The sequence below is a fragment of the Crocodylus siamensis genome, chromosome 1 (genome assembly GCF_052110815.1).
Source record: "Crocodylus siamensis isolate JL-2025a chromosome 1, ASM5211081v1, whole genome shotgun sequence".
NCBI classification, from domain to species: Eukaryota; Metazoa; Chordata; order Crocodylia; family Crocodylidae; genus Crocodylus; species Crocodylus siamensis.
Genome location: NC_143395.1, coordinates 254,250,040 through 254,271,833, shown reverse-complemented (window position 1 = coordinate 254,271,833; position 21,794 = coordinate 254,250,040). Strand labels below are relative to the sequence as shown.

The 21,794-nt window shown below is 40.2% G+C and overlaps 1 protein-coding gene across 1 annotated transcript in view; it reads right to left on the bottom strand.

The window, feature by feature from the left end:
- The window catches only part of SIM2 (SIM bHLH transcription factor 2), a 67,374-nt gene that overhangs the window by 19,691 nt on the left and 25,889 nt on the right, over window positions 1-21,794 (bottom strand). Inside the window, exons 5-9 of the mRNA XM_090060532.1 lie at window positions 16,478-16,563; window positions 14,001-14,200; window positions 9,937-10,043; window positions 4,284-4,431; window positions 232-400 (exon numbers count right to left, since the gene is read on the bottom strand). Of these exons, the coding sequence (XP_089916658.1) occupies window positions 232-400; window positions 4,284-4,431; window positions 9,937-10,043; window positions 14,001-14,200; window positions 16,478-16,563 (710 nt within the window). The remainder of the gene's footprint in view (window positions 1-231; window positions 401-4,283; window positions 4,432-9,936; window positions 10,044-14,000; window positions 14,201-16,477; window positions 16,564-21,794) is intronic.

Sequence of the window (21,794 nt, the reverse complement as noted above, 5' to 3'; positions counted from 1 at the left end):
TCAATGCTAGTAAATAACCTCATTATCATTAAATGTTTCTCTTTCTGTTGCAATATTTGTCCAATGATACCTCCCAAGAAAGGACAAGCCCCATGTTAACTCTGAGTATCTAGGAAATTCTTTACTGAAGAGCATATTATATTCAATCTAATAGCAAGTATATCTCAAGTTATTACCATAAACACACTGTTGTCACTTTATTTGGCAGTTAAATGTTTCTGAAAGGGTTACCTGTTGTGGATAAGGAGTTGTTCTGAGTTTTGCCTTCATCTTGTTACTCTTGGGTTTTACTATTTTCCTTGTTTCTTGTGAGGTAGACATTGAGTTTCTGCATGAAAACTGTGACTTAGAAATGGTAACCTGGTCCAGTGATAACTGAAGCTCCTTGTACTCGATATCTCTGCAAAAGAATCATTGTGATGAATTAAGTATATTAAGGTATTCCACAAATTAAAAATAGCTTAATTTGACAATTTCTGTTTGCTTCACAATGTTTTCATTTCTAACTATTCCAGTTTTTCATTTAAACTTCAGTGGTAGGCAGGCAAGTTGAGAGGAGTAGATGGAACACTGGGCATGACCTGAATGAAGTGGACTGTGAAACAGACCCACATCTATTCTACTTGGTGAAGAATAACTGTGCACAATACTAATGGACAATATGTCACTTTCATAGGGAACAGGATTTGGACTTTCATAATAGATAACAGTGGGTGTGTCTACACATGCTTTTACACGTGCCTAAACTTAATGCACATTAGCTAAATGCACATTAAGGTGATTTAGGTGTGTGTCTAAGGTGATTTAGGCATGCACTAAGGAGCATTAATGTGGGTGTGCAGACTGACTTGGGACTCAAGTTAGTCCCAAGTCAGTGGACACACACTAAGTTAATACACATTAGCGCGTCTACATGTTCACTAATGCAATTTAGTTATTCACACACAAACTTGATACCTGCTTTATGCAGATATCAGATTTAGGCTCAAAGGGCATTTTTACACACGTAAATGCTGCAGCGCCAAGCACTTTGAAAGTGCCTGGTGCTGCAACGCTTACAGTTGTGTAAGCAATGAGATGCGTGTCAGCACTGAGAAAATGGTGGCAGTGCACTTTTGAATGAAAACACATTGGAGGTGTGTTAGTTCAAAAGTGCAGTGCCACCATTTTCTGCACACTGACATGCATTTTGCTGCTTACATAACTGCACATGGCGCAGCACAGTTTGCCTCATCTTGCATGTGGAGCAGACTTGAGTCTGCCCTGAAGCAGCGGATCTCCGGTGCATCACGGGACAGAAAAGTATGTGTTTATATGCCAAAATAACCTAAAATTGCCATTTTTAAGATGCATTAAGGGTACGCACATGTAGACACATGACTTTAATGCACCTTAAATTGGGCTAAGATGCATTAAATGCACACGTGTAGACATCAATGTCAGAACCTAGGTTATGCTGATGCTTCTTTTCCTTTTTTTTTTTTTTAAAGCCATCCTTGTACTGCTTGCCTTTGGGGACTACAGGAGATGATCAAGCAGGAGGGCACAGATTAGTTCAATGCTCCTCCTGAGCCAGATGATGACCTCTTTGATGCATTTAAGCATGGGCAGTGAGGAAAAGGAATCATTCTCCTTTTCAGCATTATCTGCTGCAACTTAGCCACAGAGTCAACCTGCAAAGTTAATTCCATAGACAGGTCTCTGTTTTCTGGGCTCTGCCTATTCAATAGAAGATTTTTGGTTTTTTAAAGCAAAAGAGACAGAAAATAAGAATAATTAAAACTAAACTGCATGAGCTGTGGGAGCTTATTTTGCATTTACTGATGCTGCTCTGATTTTAAAAATCATTTTGGTTTTAACAGAAATTACATGGAAGGGCATGAGGAAATATAAGTTGAAAATCTACAACATAAATATAATCAGCACAAAGCCTGAATTTTGCAGATGAGTGGCATTTGCAGTATGAATTTTACAGCACTCAGTTAAAAGAATAACTAGGAAAACGTATTCTCTCTTATCCCATAGCTGGAAGCCATTTCTGTCAGTTACGTAGAACCAAATCCTGCCCACAAACATACTGTTTTAACCCTGGTAGTGCTCCTTCTAGCAGCTGGTCACTTGGCAGGCTGCTCTGTTCAGTCCCACTATGTCCCAGGGGCTTTTAAGCCCCCTTTGGTCTAAGCTGGCTGTAGCTCTTTCCCTTTGTCCTCTCCAGCACACTTCTAGGATGCTGGTCCCCAAAAGGAAATGAGAGCTTTCAGCCTAACTGCCCTCAGCTCTTACAAGCACTGTTGACCCTCCTAGACTCCCAGGAGCTTAGGCACATGCTTTCCTACAATTCCACCCCAGTGGGCACTCTTTTTTAACTCTTCATGTCTACAGGATGGATGCAGCACATAAAATACAGGAGCTTACACATGTGTAGAGGTTTACATAGGATACTAAAACAATGTACTCTCTTTTTTTTTAATGATTTGAGAAATATGCAGATCTACACAAAAATAGTAAACCCTGGATGTTGTTCCCTGCTTCACTTTTCTCATCACTCTAGGCAATTCTTTAGTGTCTCAGGTCAAGGCTTTCTGGAAGCAACCAGCATTCAGTGAAGCCTGCCCTCCGAATCATAGAGCCTTAATTTTCTGCTCCAAATTGACCAGAGTTAAATAGGACTCCCCCTTGCTACAGAGGCTTGCTTCTCTTCTTGCCTCCTGTCCCAACATCTCTTTAAGACACCTACTGTTTAGTTAGTGCACAGTGGTTAAGAACAACTACTCTACATTGTCCCTAGTCTGGAAGAGATATGCTAGAGCCCCTGTCAGCCTATGGTAGGTTCCACGTCTAAAGTTGAGAATACAGCAGTGTCATGACAACTTTTAACTTCACCTAGAATTTGTAAACTGTGCTTAGATCAATCCATCACATATGTGCCAGTTTAATGAGTTACTACCTAGACCAGGGGTGGGCAATTATTTGGGCCCATGAGCCACATAGGGAATTTTCCAAAATTCCCTGTTGGATGAGCCACAATATGCTCCCTGCACATCCCTGCCTGCAGAATGAGGGCTCTGCCCTGGCCCCAGCCTTGCACTGTTGCTATCCCGCAATCCTGGGGTCTCCATGAAGGCTGGCCAGGAGCCATGCAGGCAGGTTGCTTGGCTGGCCAGGCTGGTGGGGAGCTACATCTGAGGTTGAGGCCAGGCTGGGGCTGGGATCTTGGAGCAGTGACAGCACAGTGCTGTGGCCAGGGCAGAGCCACGATCCACTCCCTGCATGACCGTGCCAAAAGAACCTGTGCCTGTCACAGGGGCATGAAGGCAGGAGATCATGGTTCTGCCCTGGCTCTGGGCTGTTACTGTCCCAAGGTTCTGGGGTATTCCCAGCCCCAGATGCCCATCTTACTCCCAGATGCTGCTCCCCACCTGCCTATGGCCCCATCCCAGCTGCCTGGCCAAGCACATCACTGGGACGTGAAGTGGGGTGTAAGGTGGGCAGGCTGAAGTGCCCATACTGTGGGGTGGGATCCAGCAGCCACAGCTGGAAGGAGCTGGGGCTCCCAGGAAATAGAGTCTGGCCATCATACCACCTCAGCCTTGCTGCATGCCTGCAGGACTGGTCACATGCTCCGTGGCCTGGGCTGCCTCTCATGCTTGGGTCGGGTAGGACCAAGGGACCCGCTGCTGGACAAAATCCCTCAGTGGGCTGTGTTTTGCCCACCCCTGACCTAGACATTTGGCTCTACTTAGGTGTGCAACTTTAAGTAAGTGAAGTGGGCCTGCCTTTCTCCCACCGTTTGTCTGATTGATTTAAACTGCAAACTCTTCAGGACAGTGGCTGTTTTTCGCTATTTCTTTGTGCAGCACCATGCACAAATGGGGCCCAGGTCTCAAATGCAGCCTCCAGGCTTAGGTGATTACCAGTAAGCTGACCCATTTCATCATAAAATCTCTGGAATCCTCCATGATGCAAGGTAATAGTATGTAAATGTAATCATAAGGTGCACAAACTAATCTGGTCTAATGTTCTATTTACAGGTACTGTAAGCAAAAGGAGAAGCAGAAAAATGGATCTCTCTCTCTCTCTCTCTCTCTCTCTCTCTCTCTCTCTCTCTCTCTCTCTCTCTCTCTCTCTCTATATATATATATATATATATATATATATATATATATATATATATATATATGGGGATACTAGAAGAAATTCCTACAAAAAATTTTAATACAGGTTTTAATCCATAATAATTTAAATACCAATAACATGTAAGGGTACAAAATATTTTGACTTACGTAAGGACATAATTGACACTCACTATGCAGTGAGGCCGTGATGAACGGCTGTTATGTACAATGGTGGCATAGCTCTGTACCCAAACCCAGCCTCCATGCTTAGACAGCAGTCGATAGTACTTGGTTGTGACTTGGCCTTTCACCAACACTGTGAACATAATGCAAAAAGTATTTCACGTTGACTGATCTACGACCACAGCTCGCAGTGATTTTTTTGTAAACAGGAAGATTTCCCCTTGTAACACTGAACTTCAGGGGACTTCTCTGCAAAGATGTGTACCCCCGTCCTTCACATAGTTTCTCTGTTTTTTACTTTTTAAAAATACTTTATTACGTACCATTTTTACCCTCTCCATCTCCACCTTACCCTGCACTTGTACACTAGCAACTCTACAAATCACTCTTTTAGAACAAACCTTCTAATCTTTAGGGTGCTCTTAAAAAATATATATTGATAAGTAGCAGGTTCCAAGACTATTTAGAAATGGATACAACTGTTTTTATTTTAAACTTTTACGAAGGCTTTTAGGAACAGCTGAAATCAATTGAAAGATTATTGGGCATTCCCAGTACATTTTGAGTTGGTTCTTTTTCCTGTCTATAACGTCAGCTTTCTGGTTTGCTTTATTTAAAACATGGAACAAGTTTATTTTTAACATGGAAAAATTAAAGCAAAATTTCTTTGCTCTTTTAACTATGTTGAAGAACAACAAGGTAGACAGAGTTATTGGAAAGATCCTACTGCAAGTGTAAATCCTCTAAACCCCTGGCTTAGGTTCTCTGTGAACAGGGATGTTTTTGGCATTGGGCTAAGCTATAATAGGAGATGAGTAGAATTTCCAAATATTTAATCTGGCTTTTTTCTCCACAAATCTCTCTGGTTCAGTGCCAGGCATTTATGTACTGATTCGTAAGAGAATAACTCCTGCTGTTGAATATTCCCTTCTCTTGCCTCACCCTAAAGCACACAATGAGAAGCTTCATATGAATCCTTTTCTGAACAAATCATTATCTACTTTAAATTATGGAAGGAAAAAGCAGTGCTTTATGTTCAAACCAACCCAAGAGAAAGTGTAATCAGTGGCAGCATCTCCCTGTAGCCTTGTGTGGGAAGAATGATGAAGTACTAGGGATGGCTTCTTACCTAACGCAAGATCTGACCTGTACATCACTGTGCTGAATAGCAAAGCTTACAATGAGGTGATTTCCATTTTACTCAGCTGGTGAAGGCTCAGGCCCATAAGAGGCTAGGATGAATGATGAAGATTACTGCATACCAATGGTAGAGGAGAAAATGACCACACAAAATAAAAGTTTATGGTCTCATATAATGCCCTCTATTTTTAGAGGGTCTTTTTGGTAGGGGAGGCATTCAATACAGGGATGTATAGCATAGCACAGGATCCTTTTTTTATTTTTCTGTTGCTAGTTAATTACATGGTTGTCACTCTCTAGACTAATTGCATGATTTTGTAATGTGGATAATATTCAGATGCTGCAGTGACATTCACAGTGTCAATAACCAGTTGGAGAGATTGGCAAGACCTATTATACGTGAGTTAGAACTTTTCTCCTTTGTACTGCCAAAGTTATGCTTGTGGTGTGTCATCTCACATTAAAGACTCCTCTTGCATTCATCTACACAGGTAGCAATTAATTATACTTCTCTTCAAATTAAGGCAGTCTTGCTTCGCTTCAGAGAATCCCCTGAAGCATGACTTTAGGAAGCATAGACTTTTTGTCTATGGAATCAGTTCTTCTTGTACTAAACTAATAAGTCCACAAGATAACTAGTAACATCCTCTGATAGGACAACCAAAAATTTATCATGAAAGATGCCAAGTTAACCACTATGCTTACTTCAAAATCTTTTAGATCTTGTTTGCATTTTGATCTTGTGTTTTGTTTTTTGACCTACCTTGATTTTGTGGTTCTCTGAAAAGAGTGGGAGTCAACCTTTTTGCCACAGGTTTGTCCCCTGACTTAAAACACAGATTAATCTTAAATGAATATACTACCCTTAATTCAAAGGTCAGTGTCTTCAGTTTCAGTTTCAGACTGGGTTACAATCTTCATTTTACTGGCTTTAACATTTGATGTTACAACTACAATTTAATACTAATCTGTATTATGGTACAAAGTAGGATTTACAGCCAAATCTAAATCTCCATGCACCATAGTTACTTGTACCCCAAACAAAGCCTCACAAATGACAATTCCCTTTTGGGTTCAATCTTCTAACAAGCATTTTTTAAAGAGCTCTGAGTTTTTCCAATGCTAAATTCCTGTACCTTAGTCTCTTTAATGCTCAGATTTGTTTTATGTTGAATTCAAACTGTTCAGCCATGTATTCTTCCAAAATGTAAGTTAGTTGGGCACCTCCTGCCTTATTTATCCATCACAGAGCATTTCCGTGTATGTCAGGAATTGTTTTGTGGTTCACGCTAGTTTTCCATGTGTCCCTTCTGTTGCTTTAGGTCTTTTGTTAAGATAGCGTTTTAAAAGAGTTGAATAAATTGAGGACTGAATCCTCCATTTTCACTTCCTGATTATACATGAGCAGCATTTCTCTAGAGCTCTTTCATTGTGTCCCTAGACTTTTGACAGTCTCTGAGGAAAATATGACCTTGGACAAAGGATAGGAGCTGTGTTTTAAATTAGTTTGCTTTTGACCCTGCATTAAGGTACCTGGTTAACTGCTGATTGAGAAACTTTTTTTCTGGGAGTAAGATGTATCTTTATCAAGGCTGTTCTGTGCAAGCCCCGACTCCTTGATGGCCTTTGTTACAACCAGTAGGTTAGGATTCAGCAGCCTTTACTCCTCACTGTTCTGCCATTTGTGAATGACTGTTTCTCTGTGGTGCTTCCTTGACTAGTTTTTCCCATCTCATCTGTGTGATTTCAGAGGGCTCGGTATATCCCATTGGACTGCAGCAGTTGTCAGTCTATACTTAAGGCCACAGTTACAGAGAAATTGGCTTTTTAATCCTGTACTTGCAGTAACTGTTTTAGCTTCTCTGTATCTCATATCTTGCCAATTAGCTAGATCCAGGCACTAAGCTCAATGGTTAGTGAATGATACCCTATAAGAACAGGAACCCTATGATGTTTTTGAGCCATCTCAAAAACCAGTAGTGTTGGAAGCCTTCATTACTACAGCAGCAAAATGAGACTCAAAGCTGTGTGTAGAGTTTAACCTACTGTGCTACTGGGTATTGTGTGTATGTGGGCTGAATTCCAGGGAAATAGCCAAGTGGTGAAGGTATGTCAGCAGCTTGGGCTGGTACATCTACACAAGATAACTGCACAGTAGCCTAATTCTACTGCGCAGTAATGTGCAGGGCAAAAATTGTGCTAATACTCTGCTCTGTAGTAGTATTGGGCTACTGTACAGTTAGTGTAACTAAAAAGCTATGCAATAGTGCCAGTTACTGCACATTGATTTAGTACTGGGTTATACAAGTACTAAACTTAGTGCGCAGTAATTACACAGCACATTAATGACCGCGTAGATGTGCCCAGTCTGTCCTGACCAAGAAATCCTTGCTGTAAAGCAAGCATTATGTATGTACACTTGTGTTAGCGAAATTCATGCAACTTTCTAAAACTTCTAGACCTTTTTCTAAAAAGCTTTAGCAAGCCACTCAGTGTTTAAAACAAAACTTTTTTTGACAGTGCATACTTCACAAGTATTCACATCTATTATTTTTACTGCAGCTTGCTATTCTTGTTGCACACTTTTTACCTTGTTTCTCTTTTTTGTTTTCTTTATTGCTCTCTCTCATGCTTGATGCAAAGTTCAACTACTTTAGTTTTTTATTTTTCTTTGGAAGAACAATTGATTATCTTAGTGCATGGTTTTCTTTTTTTAATTCCCTTATTAGGTGTAAGATATTTCTTTCCAGATTTCACCATCAGGTGACACTTAATCATCGGACTGTTTTGTAGAATGCTACGTTGTGCAAATTCAGACCTTGCCAACCTTTTACTGTTCGTACTCATCAGACATCTGCTGGTAGATGATGGGGGAGTTGTAACAGTGCTCTCCAGAGGCACAGAAGTTTGTACATTTTACATCTGTTTTAATAATTCTTACAACTTGCTCTTCTGATTATGCTTTTACACTGTTCCTGTTGTTGTTGAAGCATTAACTATTACTTTTTCTTCTTAGCTTTTGGGTACTTTAATTCTTCCAAGCCCTTTCACATATCTGTCTCTCAGATTGATCCTTCAGTTTCTAAACTTTGTAACAGCTTATTTATATAATTGGTTATAGCATCCAAACCAATGTTTTTAATTAAATAGCCATGCTTTGTCTCTGCATTTAAAGGTCCAATTGTATATCAGTCAAATCCTATTTACAAAAGTTGGCTCTAAGTATCAACCTATTGTGTTCCAATGCCAGCATATTGCTAGCAGTTGTAAGATCTGTGACTGTGTTTTTAAAATTAGTTGGATTTTTTTTTCAAAAGATGATCATAGTTTCAACAGAATTCTTTATATTCTAAGTGATGTAGGTCTTTCAAATAATATCACTGATAACAGTGAGTAGTCAAATATAGAAAAGCACAAAATATACATACAGGATTTGGTCTTATTCGTAAAAGAGGAAACTGAAAATAAGAGTTATTAGGAAATAGTGTGATTTAACAGGTCTGAGCTTCTACCAATGCTTTATTAAATTATATCATTTAGGGTCAGTTTTCCTTTTTTCCCCATACATAAATCCAATTGGACTCAGTAGAACATGGTGTTTAGCCATTCAGCATTGACATTTTCCAAGTACAATAAGTTTATTTTCTGATAGTCTTTTTTAATTCCAGACCTTCTTCATTAACATTACATAGTAAGGTAAGGCATAGACTCCCTTCTTCAGAGAAGGTCACGGTTATTTTAACTCTAAGGCAGCAATCTGGAACATAATTCACTAACAATAATTTCTAGATTTCCTTTCAGCATTTGTTTGTTTGTTTTAGTACAGCACAGACTGTAGAGGACTGAGCCAAACCCAGAGAATTTTTCTATTCCCCTGGTTTGCTTCTCAAATGAATGTGCTACTGACTAAACTACTTCCCAAATCCAGATGTTTAAAGATGTGATTACTTTCTCTGTTGGCAAATGTGGAATTACTAAATGTATCTCTTCTTCCTGAGAAAAAAGCTCTGAAAACCTCACCCACATGCTATTCATGAACACAGATCTAAGGCTTTTTCTATTTTACTTTTGTCACTTCAAATCTAGGCTGTTTATTAGAAACAAGTTCTCAGGGTATCAGTGACTGTCATATACCTCTTCCTTTTTTAAAAAAACAGCAGAGATCAGTAAGAAACAGCTTTTTCCAAGAGTTCAGTGCTCAGAATCAGGTCCAGATTTTCAAAAGGGCTCAGCTCCAGTTCAGCTAGCAAAATAAAGCAGCCACACATATTAGCCAAAGAAAAAGCAGGGTGAGTGCCAAGTCCATTTGCAAATCTGACCATTCAATTATATGCCTAAACAGGAGCAGAGTGCTTTTGAAAATCTAGTCCCAATCAGAGGGGATGGGCACTTGAAAATACGGCCCTTTCAACTTTGTTTTGCTTGCCTTGAAGTGCATGTTGCTTCCTCACTCTACCTGGTAAGCTGAAAGCTTGAGTCAATCATTTATTTTACTTACAGAGGTGGTGAGCATATCGTAAATGGAACACATCACAGCCATGGACATGGTGGTAGAGAGTTTTCTCTATCAGGTCTTGGGGCTCATATCCAGTTAATTCAGTCACCCTAGAAAAGGAAGACTGACTAATAAGCTGCATCTCTAGAGATATTCAGTTTCATTAAACTAATATTGATTTTGCCAGCTAATCAAGTGCTAAAAGGCTGCAGGACAAAATGTTGGTTTTGGAAACTGAGAACCATAATCTTTACAAGAAATTAAAACTTTTGAACTCCAGCCAAAGCCAGTGAGCACTGCTGTACACACTAGACTGACTCAGAGACAGGCAGGAGAAAGAGTCCATTAACTTATTTCAGCTCTAGGCTTTTGCTAAATTTATTTTATCAGCATCATCCTTGGAGCTACTAACATGAGTGATTCTCTGCACAAAGATCCAGTTGATGAGCTGTTCATAATACAGTAAAGTGACTTTTTTGTACTGCTGACAAATTTTCATTTGCCTTTGCAGGTGTATGAGCATAGTAGAAATGATCAGTCTATGGGGACTATGATTACAGTCTATAAATAAATTCAAGCTAATGTCTAAAGGAAGGCAGGGGATTATTCCAGCTTGGAAGAGGGAAGGACAAGGCACAATGGCCAGAAGCAAAGGAAGGAAAATGTTTAAGACAGACATTACACAAGTTTCTTACCACTGAGCCACACAACAGGGGAAACCAAGTGGATTCAGTGGCCAGTATCCTCTGTGTCAGGGGAAGGCTCAAAAAGCTCAGTAATGAGCAGTTCTAGGACTAGTCATGCAAAATGCAAAGTAAAAGCAAACTCTGTGACCTATATACTCTTGCCTGACCCTGCTGCCTTATGGCAAAATATGCTCTGAAGTACTCCCCATGGCTTATCCACAGTCAGATTTAGGTCAAATATTGGTGGGATTTGCTTTATAGCAGCCCATTTCCCTCACTAAGGACAGAATGGAGGCACTGCATTCAGTTTCAAAGCCTAGCAGAGGAATCCTGTTGAATACATGGGGTCTTTTACAGTGTGCATTATCAGGTTTTACTGATCTTTACTTTGTTACCATTGTATCTTTTTGTTTTCTTTCCCCTTAGTGCTAAATATGCATTGCCTGCCCCTGAAATGAAGCAGGATTTTTCATTTACTTCTTTTCTGACGCAGGAAAAAGACACGGTATACCTTTTATGCATTTAGACTCTATAAAGGGAGTTGTAAAGAAACAAGAGGTTTTCCAGAGTCTTATCATCCACATGTGCACTAATTACTCCACAAAGACCCCCCCCACTCCCACATATGTGATCTTTCTGTTTGAGAAGGACTTGGGTATTTTTTCCTTAAGAATTATCAGTGCTGCTCTGTAATGACATAAGATGCAATTCTCTCTTTCTTTGAGGGGTAGAGTGTGTGTGTCACATCCACAGCACTCTATTATCTCACAAAACTTAGGACCCAAATTCTCATTTCTGCATGTTGGCCCATGGTTTTTCAGCCACTTCAGGAATACGATCTGTTCACATATCATTTTCACCATACTTTGGATTTCAGTGTGCTTAAAATGGAGAGCCATTTCATGTGGTTTCTTTGCTTGAATGATGACTTACAGGTGGGCTCGAACCCAAATTCTGGATCTGAACAACTCCTTCCTTTGTGTCTACATCCTAGCCTTACAGATGTCCCTACCATAGGCTGAACAAAAGCCCTGGATATGAGCACACCCAGAGTTTTGAAAAGTTTGAATTTATCTCTTAACTTCTGCAGCATGAACAAATTAATTGAAAATAGTTCTTGTTGGTATCTTGAGATGTAACAATTGCTCTGCGCATGTGAAAAGAGAAACCAGAAAGAGGAATAGAGCTGGCTCAAATGATCAATCCAGGACTCCTTAAAGTCCTGGCAATAATGGATGCATCCATTGAAGCAGTCCCAGAACACTTCTAAAGGAAAGAACTGCTATCTCTCTATTCTGACTACCTCAGTTACATGAAATCCTGAACAAGACCTTTTGTCCAGAAGAATGAAGCATCTATGACATTTGTTTCTGGTGCATGTGTCTGTCTACTTCTACTGTTACAACTGAAGGTTTGTTTATAGCTTTCTCTGTGTCGACATACCAATGGTGGGATGTGCCAGGAACACCATCCAGTCTAAAGTATGTTCAAATGTATGCTGGAAGCAATCATAATTCAGATAGCCAGGCTGCAGTGCACTGCTACTGATGGTTAATATTTCAGAATGTCATATCTGTGGGACAGAGACAGGACCCCATGCCTCTTCATGGGAGCAGTGCTAGGCTGTGCCTTTCTATAGGGTATAACAGCACCTTTTGTTAACTCTGTCCCTTCCAGCACCTCTGGACATACTACCTCTTCTGACAACTTTTATATCTTCAGGTAACTCCACATGGACACAGCTCTTCCTTTTCTTCCTCTACGTTAACCTTGCTGTGCAAGGGCATGCTGCAGAGTCTTTTATGCTGAATCATAACTGTGGTGTGGTTTAAAACAAGTCCCCACAAAAAAGATTCTGAAAAAACTCATGTACTTCAGCAGTCGACCCTTAGGCCTCAATCTCCTAGTTGGGAGAAAGCATGCTTTTGTATTGCCCCACAACACTTCCAAATGTCATGGAAACTAACCTATTTTCACCATTAAGCAGAAATGTTGTCTTTGCTCCTTGCCACTCCAGCACTCCAGTGGTGAAGAGATGAAACAATTATACTGCTTAAAAGGTGGAAAGATAGGAGTCACCACTTGCAAGTGCACATCAGCTCATCCACTGTAACTGTTTTATCTGTCTGTTCCTATCCCACAGTACGTAAAACTAAACAGCAATAATAAACCCTGATGGATGGCAAATTATTGCAACATATCTTTTATGTATTATAGCACAGAGTGGACTGACAACATAGTTACCATGGTAGAGCTGAATTTGTGGTAAGTTTCCCCCACTCAAAGCAGTTAAACTGTTTTGGGTGCCCACAACCCTTGGGAAGTGATACAGTATGTCAAGTCTTGTTCTATACTCTTGGAACAACTTTTGAAGAACCACGTCTCTGTCAACAGGCAAACCTATCAGACAGTCTATGAATTTGATTGAATGAATGAAGGCTCTTCCCTTGGGCTATGCCTCAACCTGAACTATGCTGGAGGGTGGAACATGTTGGAAAGCGATAATTTTGTAACTTATTTTTTTTGAGCTCTGGTTTTGTACTTTTCCATTGCCCACAGGGGAGATCTTGCAGGCATCCACACGGGCTATATCTGAAAAGTATGGTCCTACCTTCCTTCTCATGTCCTTGTGAAAAGGTATTTAGCAGAATTCGCAGAGTCGTTGGAATCTGACATGGTCACCCCATAAGCACTTTTGATATGGCCTGAAAAGTATGGTGAGATGATCTAACTCCCATTTCTTATAAATTCAGGCAGGGCTTATGCACTAGCCAATTCTCCATCTGCTCCAATGTTTCTTATTTTACCAAGAAGACATGATGTCTTGTTTTTATAGCTTTTTAAAATTTATTGTCACTTATATCTTTTCATAAACAAGCAGTTTGGGTTAGGGTTAGAGACGTCAGGAAAGCATGCTGGTTTCACGATTAAGGTTCTGGACTACAATTCAGGAGACTGAGTTTGCTTCCTCACTCTGCCACAGAGTTTGTGTGTGACCTTAGCAAGCTGTTTCATCTTTGTGCCTTGGCTCCCCACCTATAAAATATGGATACTAATGCTTCTCTTCTTCCCACTTCTCTCTGGCCCCCACCTTTTGTCCATCTTGCTTAATCTTCAGGGCATGAACTATTTTCCTATACATCTGTGCATGGCCCAATACAATGAGGCCTCAGGACATGACTGTAATACAGATTATTATAGGTTATATACTATTATTGGACTTATTTTCTGAGTAGCTTTCAAAGTCTCACATACTCTTTGTGCTCAAACTCAATTTTAATTCCTTTTTTGTATATTTTGATGTTTTTAGAAATCCATGTAGTTTATGATAATATTTAACTTTCAAATATTTTAAAATAGAAACCAAATAGTTTTGCTTACCTGGAATCTAGGAATATTAGTTTTAAGTCCAGGCTTGCTCTGAACATGAACATGTTACTGTGAAGCTTGATCTCAGTGATTGCACTGGGAGGTAAAGACTGACCTACAGCCACCAGTCCTACAATTTGGTAACAGGAATCATACAAGGACATATCCAACATATACTGCCTTATCTTCAAGTAGCCACTGCAGTGGATCACCTGGCACAGAAAGAAAGCACACTAGCCATCTGTTGGTAATGGCAGAGATCTTAAAGGTTAAAGGAGCATCTTTTTCAATTATGACACAAACCCCTTTCTCTTCATAACTCCATTTGTCTAGCTGGATAGTTATTAAGGCTCCCAGGTTGATTAATTTGTAAGTAGAGGTAGAGTTATTCTGTCTGTTTGTCGCATTGTCAACAGTACATGGTAATCAGCTGTGAAAATGTGAGGGCCCTGGGGCCATGTGGCTTCATTTCTAGTTTATACTTTAAACTAAGTTTCTTTCATATACATTTAAGGTAGATGCAAAGAGACAGTTGCTGTATATTAACCAAATAATCTTAGATGTGCTTTTAATGATAGCTTAACCAGGTAACAGACATACACATATATCAATACACACTTTGAGATGCTGTTGAAAAACAGATATACTTTGAAAATATACTAGTTATGAACAGATCCTACTTACAAATTATTAAATACATACTTAGAAACATTAAACAGTTGACCTTTTTCAATTGCTTTTAAATACCACCCTTTTGGCAAGTTAATGCCAGTGATTTTGTGGTAAATCTATTCCAGCTGATGACAGTGAGGGTTGTATGGGTGTATCTCATGTTAGATTTTGTGCTAAAGGAAGGCAATTTGGGGCAATCAAAGGAAGAAACAAATGCTCCTAGAAATTGAAGGAGCATAAATATTGTTAATTTCTGAACACTGCTCCTTAGCTGTGCATGCTTCTGCAATGCTCAATTCCAGAGATGCAAGAAACTTAAAAACGGGTACTACAGGTATCAACTATGTGACCCTCAGCTTTTATCTGTACTGTTTATTTCAACTCAAATAGTCATTCAGTGAAAAGTAGTATATGCCCATGGTCCTCAGCACTCCTTGACAATCCCTTGAATACACAGCTAAAAATAAATTAATCATATAGTTCTATTCAACAATTAATATATCAGCCAACATAACCATGGAATCAAAGTTGCCCAAAAGAACCTTCTTATTTGTCTTATTTATCTTCCCTTTCACTCTGGCTATTCAGGTAATAGTTTTCAAAGCATTCAGGCCTGGAATTACTTCTGGGAAAACAATATTAAGCTATCAACAAGTGCTCTAAAAATCTTATTTTTACACGTCATGATAATATATTATTGTGATCATATTGCATCAAGGGACACAGTGTGAAATGATTCCCCCTACTTGCAAATCATAACCAAAGCAGCAATATAGGATGACACAACTGTCTGTTCCATTTTTTTTTTTTAAATAGAGTTCAGTTAAATTGTAGGATACAATATTCTGCATCCCTGGGTAGTTGCTCATCTAAGGCTACATGGAATCCAGTTTAATTGTTCCAGTTTAACTGAGTAAAAGCATGTCTGCACCTTGGACGCATGCTAATGGAATAGCAAAACACTGACAGACTTTTTCTTTTGCTTTTGAAGGAATCTGAATGAATTATTCTTCATTAGAACTGCATGTGCAGTGCCTTTTTTTCCTAGTATTTAAGTAGCTGAAGTGTATTGTTAGCATATAGGACAGTACATTTGCAGTTCAAAGTTGAAAATAAATAAAATGACAACCCTTACTATAGTCCATGTTTTAGTACAGCAAATCATTAAAACTGTAATGCTCAACCTTTTGGCCCCATGGGTGGCCTTGAGCCAGTGCCCAGACCGGACTTCCAGGGTTCCAGTCTAGATCAGGCCCCACACTGCTCAGATCCAGCCTGCTCTGACCCCATCTTGCCTCCCCAAGCATGCCAAATCTAGCATATAGGGCCATGTTATCCAGGCCACAGGGCTTCCCACAGATCCAGAAATCTAGCAGGTGGGGACTTGCAATTAACACTGCACCATTCCCTCGCTGCCACATTTTTGGACTTGTGGGGAGCCTGGTGGCCAAGATGACATGGATTCATGGCGCATAGCATTAAAGTAATGTATGTAAAAGGGTGATCAATAAACCTGACAATACAACAGACCTGAATTTTGAATGTCTGCAGCATATCAGGAAACTGTAATCTGATACTCTTACTCATACTAAACAACATAGTAAATAATCCCATTCAAGTCTATCAGAATTGCCTAAAAATGAATATCAGGATTTAGCCCATTACTTCAGGGTGTCTGACTGCATTAATTAGAGAATGCACAATCAGCAATGGCATTATTCAAATGTGTTCTGATTCTTTTCAGCAGCAGGCTACTTTTTAAGCTCCCCGTATAAAAATAAAACTTGCTATTCTTTGAACATAGAAAGACACATTACCTTGTAGCCACTGCATGTCAAACCTGCATTTCTCTTGGCCAAGACGCATTTCATTCGTAGGAAAAAAGATCTCTCTATTTCATACTCTGAAAGCATAAATCCATACAGTTCAGTTATTAATACAGAAATTTCCAAAATTCCTTCCTTTGATTTATGTGATATTTCCACCATCTAGATTAACCTTTCCTTGAGTAGGACAAAAGGAGAAGGCTACAGGTATATGGCTGTTACCCACATTTTTCCTTCTTCAGTGACCAAGGTAGCTCTGCCAGAGGGGGGTGATAGCACATTTCTTTGTAAAGGCTAGTGGAGTAGGTAATGTTAGGCATCCATGTTTCTCCTATCAAGATCTTTCTAACAAGCAACCATATCTTTGCTAACTAAAGGACAGGCTTTCTAAATTTGCTCTTGAATACTGTACGATCTAAAGGTAGTGGGTAGTTTAATATTTAAGCTCTTGAAAGAAGCTAAAGGACAGGAAACAACAAAAAAAAGTTAATAATCTTGCAATCCTGATGTAGACTGCCACTCACTAAACCAAAAATTTGCAAACCTAAGCGTTTTGTAAAAATTACCATCTATTTAGTTTACTGACAGACAAGTTCTTCTTGTTAGATGATGTTAAGCAAATATCTTTTAATGGAAAACTTTACTGTTTTTTTAAAATTAATTTTAAAAATAAATCATTCTCATGTGTATAAATATTTTCTCTTTAAAATCCTCATACAGCAATATTTTTGAGAGAAGGCTATTATTCCAATGAATCTAGACGCAGGGAATAGTTCCAAAAGCTGCCATTCTGATATACGGTGCCAATATTGGAAATCTCCAAAGGGGAAAGGTATCTCCGTTTGAACTTCAGCGGATATAGACACCAGGAAGCTCTCATCAGTTGTAAAATAAGTTTCAGAGCACGCAGATTTCTTCCCACCCATAGGGCTGGATCCAAATTCCAGTAAGTGTTTCTATAGACTTGGGGGCTTTGCATCTAGCTCTTAATTTATAGCTCTAACAATGAGCCTGTATCTGATTGAACTGCAGAGTTATATTTCCCAATTTTTAAGCATCTGTCATCCAATTAAAATCTCTTTTAGTCATATATTTGCAGTGGCTTTAGACTCATACCGTTATATAAAAAACTATATCATATTTTGAGTTTAAAAATTCTAAAGAAGGAAGTATTGCTCCTATTAGTGCTATGCTTCAGGGATAAACTGCAATAAAGAATGAGTCTTGCTTTGGACACATCTTCCATTTATCTTCCTAATGCAAATGACTTTGTAGTGGGAAACCACTAGCCTATCTATTTTAATGTTATAAATACAAACTATTAAGGAGGAAACTCTAAAGTATGGGAGAACAATCTCATCATTAAAGCCTAGTATGATGAGTTGGGGATCTGGGTTTAGTTTGTGGCTCTGGTACAGACTCCCTCTGTTACCTAGGATGAACTATATTTATTCTCTGCCTCAATTCCCTACCTGTAACTAAGGTTAAAATCTATCTTGCCTATCAGGATTTTAAGGATGAATGTAGTCTTGATAATGATGTTATAAAGCATTCCAAGTACTTGGATGGATGGATATCAATTTTTATGACCTAAATTCTATAAAGAGATGAGGGACTGAACTGGAAGTTTCTTCAACTTCTCAAGTAGTCCTGTGCTAACATGCACCCTCAGGGAGCTTTTTTCTTTCCCTGCCTCGCTTTAAACATTATTTATTAAAACATGCAGCAAACTGCTATAGGAATCTTTTCTTGTTGCTCCAGCCTTTCAGTTCCCTCAGAAACAGGTTTGGTGTATGCACAAGTTTAGAGACTTTGATTGGCCTTCTGGAGTCTGCAAAACTAGCGTGGTGTCCAACTAGTACAGTAGTGGCTTTCCCCCTTCCTCAGTGTTCAAAGTCTTCAGTCTCTCAAGTCTTGTGATGAGGTATGTGAGCAAAAGGAAGAAAAAATTTCTTTTCCAGCAAATTCCTGAGAAGTCTATCAGGTTCCCAAGAATCTTTTTTTTTAATCTTTTTGCTTGTGGAACTTGATAGTCAGCTTTTCTCACATTATTTCCCATACTTTTGCGTACCCTTGTGTTTGACATACAGGGCACGTCCAGACAAGTGCACACGTGCCTCTTGCCCCATCTCAAACCCCTTTGAGGTGGGGCAAAAGGCACATGTGGCAATGAAAAAATGGACTCTGTGCTGCAAAAACCGGAGTTTAAAAAAGCAGGGCAGGACATGGTCCCAGACTGTACCCTGAGACAATCAAAGGCTGGTCCTCCATGGAGACACTCTGGCTGCCAAAGCGTCTCTGTGGTTGGCCCCTTGCCCTGGTGCTGAAACACACGGCCTGCCAGGCAGCTTGTTCAGCACCAGGGCTCCAGTGCCAGTTAGGGGTTGGAGGGGCTGGAGGAGTGGGGAGGGGACCATAGGGGGGACCCCTGCTGGCTGCGCCCACTCCCCTAACCCCCCCGACCCTGCCCTGCCTGGCCCCACCTTCTGCCTGCCCCCCAAGCCCCAATCACTTTCCTGCCCAGCCCTTCCCTCTGCCCCCCCGAGGGCACTGATCCCTGCCCCCCCAACCTCAGCATCCCCACAGTTTAAAAAATACAAACAAAAAAACCCTGCACTTATCGGCAGTCTGGCTGCCATCTGGCTCACTGGGGTCCCCCCGCACAGTGTGCCCTATAACCCAGGCCACCCATACTCCAGGTCATTACTTCTGAGCTAAATTCAATGCTGTCAGTTTCAGTCAGGAGTTTTCTGAGCATGCCTGGTAGAGTGGGTCTCCTTGGGGTCTTAAAGCACCTCCCTAGCACCAACAGGTAAGCTTAGGCAGGAGTTTAATTACCTAGATGATCAAACTGCATTTCTTTTGAGCAACCTTGGAAGCCCAACTGTAGGAGCTAGGGAACTTTGAAGTCCAAGAAATTATGTATCTTCTGAACTTGTGGGGCTCAAGAACAGGAACAAACTGGATCATTTTTTGAAACAGGTGTCTAAATTCCATCCAAGTCCTGTGTAGGCATCTCAGACAGAATATGATCAAGCTGAAAAAGACTAATTAAAAACCCAAATAGCCAAAAGCCAAATATTTATTTGTACTTTCATCTTATTAACCTTATTAGGTTGACACAGAAATATGCCAGGAGGAGAAGTATAGAAAGAATAAGTTGTCACTAGACATTTTTAAAACAAGATGTACTACTACACTTAATTTAGTTTCCACCATGTGCATCATTTTAATTATCTAATTTCTTTTCTTAGCCTGGCATATTACATAATGTATCTGACTCCAAGCACTACTTAAAAACAAAGTGGCCTCTTTATATTTCCAATTTTTTTTTCTTTTTTACTTTTGTAAACAGGGTAAATGTTAGAGTGCGGAAAAATGAATATAGCTATTTTGGATACAGAATTTATGTATTTATTCACTCATATTGCACATGACTGCCAAACAAGATTCTCCAGGCAGTTCTGTGAAATTATGGTTAGCATTGTGCAACCCAGAATCATCCCTGGGGGTGAGATATGAAATCACTGCTCTATTCCATCTTTCATCTCCCTTCAAAAAAGACCATCACTACATTATGTGGTTTGTATGCTGCTTGAACTGTGGGCTGAAAAAAGATCATCAAAGGTAGTTCTTTCATTCATAACTCTGCTTCTCGTGTATTATCATTACTGGTCCACACAGCAAAAAGCTACTACTTCTATCTCTGGCCTAAAACTCAAGTTTTAGCATGACGAGTAGTATAAATTTCAGTAGATCACTTTTTGTGAGCACATATCCGAAAAGAGGCCTGTGAGCTACACATGGAATACTGCATTCTATGCTAATAATTAAAAAAATAAAGTAAAAATCACATTGTTTTAAAGAAAAAATTACCCAGTGGCATCACTAGTGTGGTGCAAATGGAGCAACTGCCCTGGGCACCAACTTTGGGAGTGGGGGAGGACAGCGACAAAAAGGTCCTGCTTCTGGCAGCTGCATGATCACTATTGTAATCATGCCAGAAACTTCTCCTGTACCCCCAGCACCCAGCATCCCCACTGTCCTGCCTCCTGGAATTATCTAATAGGGTTGAAGTTGAATAACTGACCAGACTAATAAGCCAGCACTGATGTAGTCTTGTGGGAATTCAGAGCATAGTCCTACTTGCCTCAGTCAGGGCCTTGAGTTACACAGCCAAAGCAGTACAGCCTTGGGAGATGACTGCCTTACTCTACATGGCTCTACAACTTTGCCACATGCTGTTGCCCAAACTCTGCTTCCATCCACACTTAAGACTCTTAAATATGTGGTGAGATATAAGCTGAACTCAAGCCAGTATGAACCCTGATGGCTAGGGACAGAAGTTACACATAAACTGGTTTAAGTAATCAGAAACTGGTTTAAACCTGTAACAGAACCAAAGCTCAGTGTACATAAACCACTTTCAAAATGGCTGAAACTGGTTTAAGATAAACCTGGTTCAATGTAGTATCAGACTGAACTGATTTGGGTCAAGCCGGTTTATGAAACTTCTGTCCCAGACCCCTTACTGGCTCAAGTTAAATCAGAGTCCCCCAGCATGCTTTGCAGCCCTGGGCTGTACTGTAGTGTCTGCTCTAGAGAGCAAGGCTGGCCCCACCCCTCTGCTCTCTAGCTAGAGTAGTGAGGGCTGACTGACAAGGAGGTGAGGGGGGGGCTGAGGATGCATCTGTGGGGGGTGGGCGGATAGCCCCCCCCAGGCAACCCCCAGTCGGGGTCTGGGGCCAGGGAGGGGGGTTAACACCCCTTTTCCCACTCAAACTTACTGCTGGCTGCAGCTGTAGACTACAAATCCCAGAGGCACCTGGAAGCAGGAAGAGGAAGTGATGAGCCACCCTGCTGAGTCCTGTTGCTCTGATTTTGGACTGTAAATCCCAGAGGCCTCAGAAGAGGAAGAGGAAGTGAACACACAGTCAGAGAACCTACTGTAGCACCCTCTGGCCTGGGTTACTCCAGACATGTGGCTGCATTTCCTGAATCAAAGGTAAAATGTCTGTTCACTTCTGTTTCAGTCTAATCTGTGGATCTTTGACTAACCTGAAAAGGCTGAATCAATTTAGCCTCAGGCTTTTTAATTATCTGTACTTAGCCTATGGGTACAGGGCAAATGCATGCTGGGCTATGAGCCATACACTACCAGCCCATTCTACAGTGTGAAAGCAGAAAAAGTGTGGGCACACAGACACATCTTTAAACAGTTCTCCAATACTTTTCGACTCTACCATGAATATCTCCACAGCTTTATTTAATTCCAGTCTGTATTCAATTGCTCAGCATTTAACCCTTC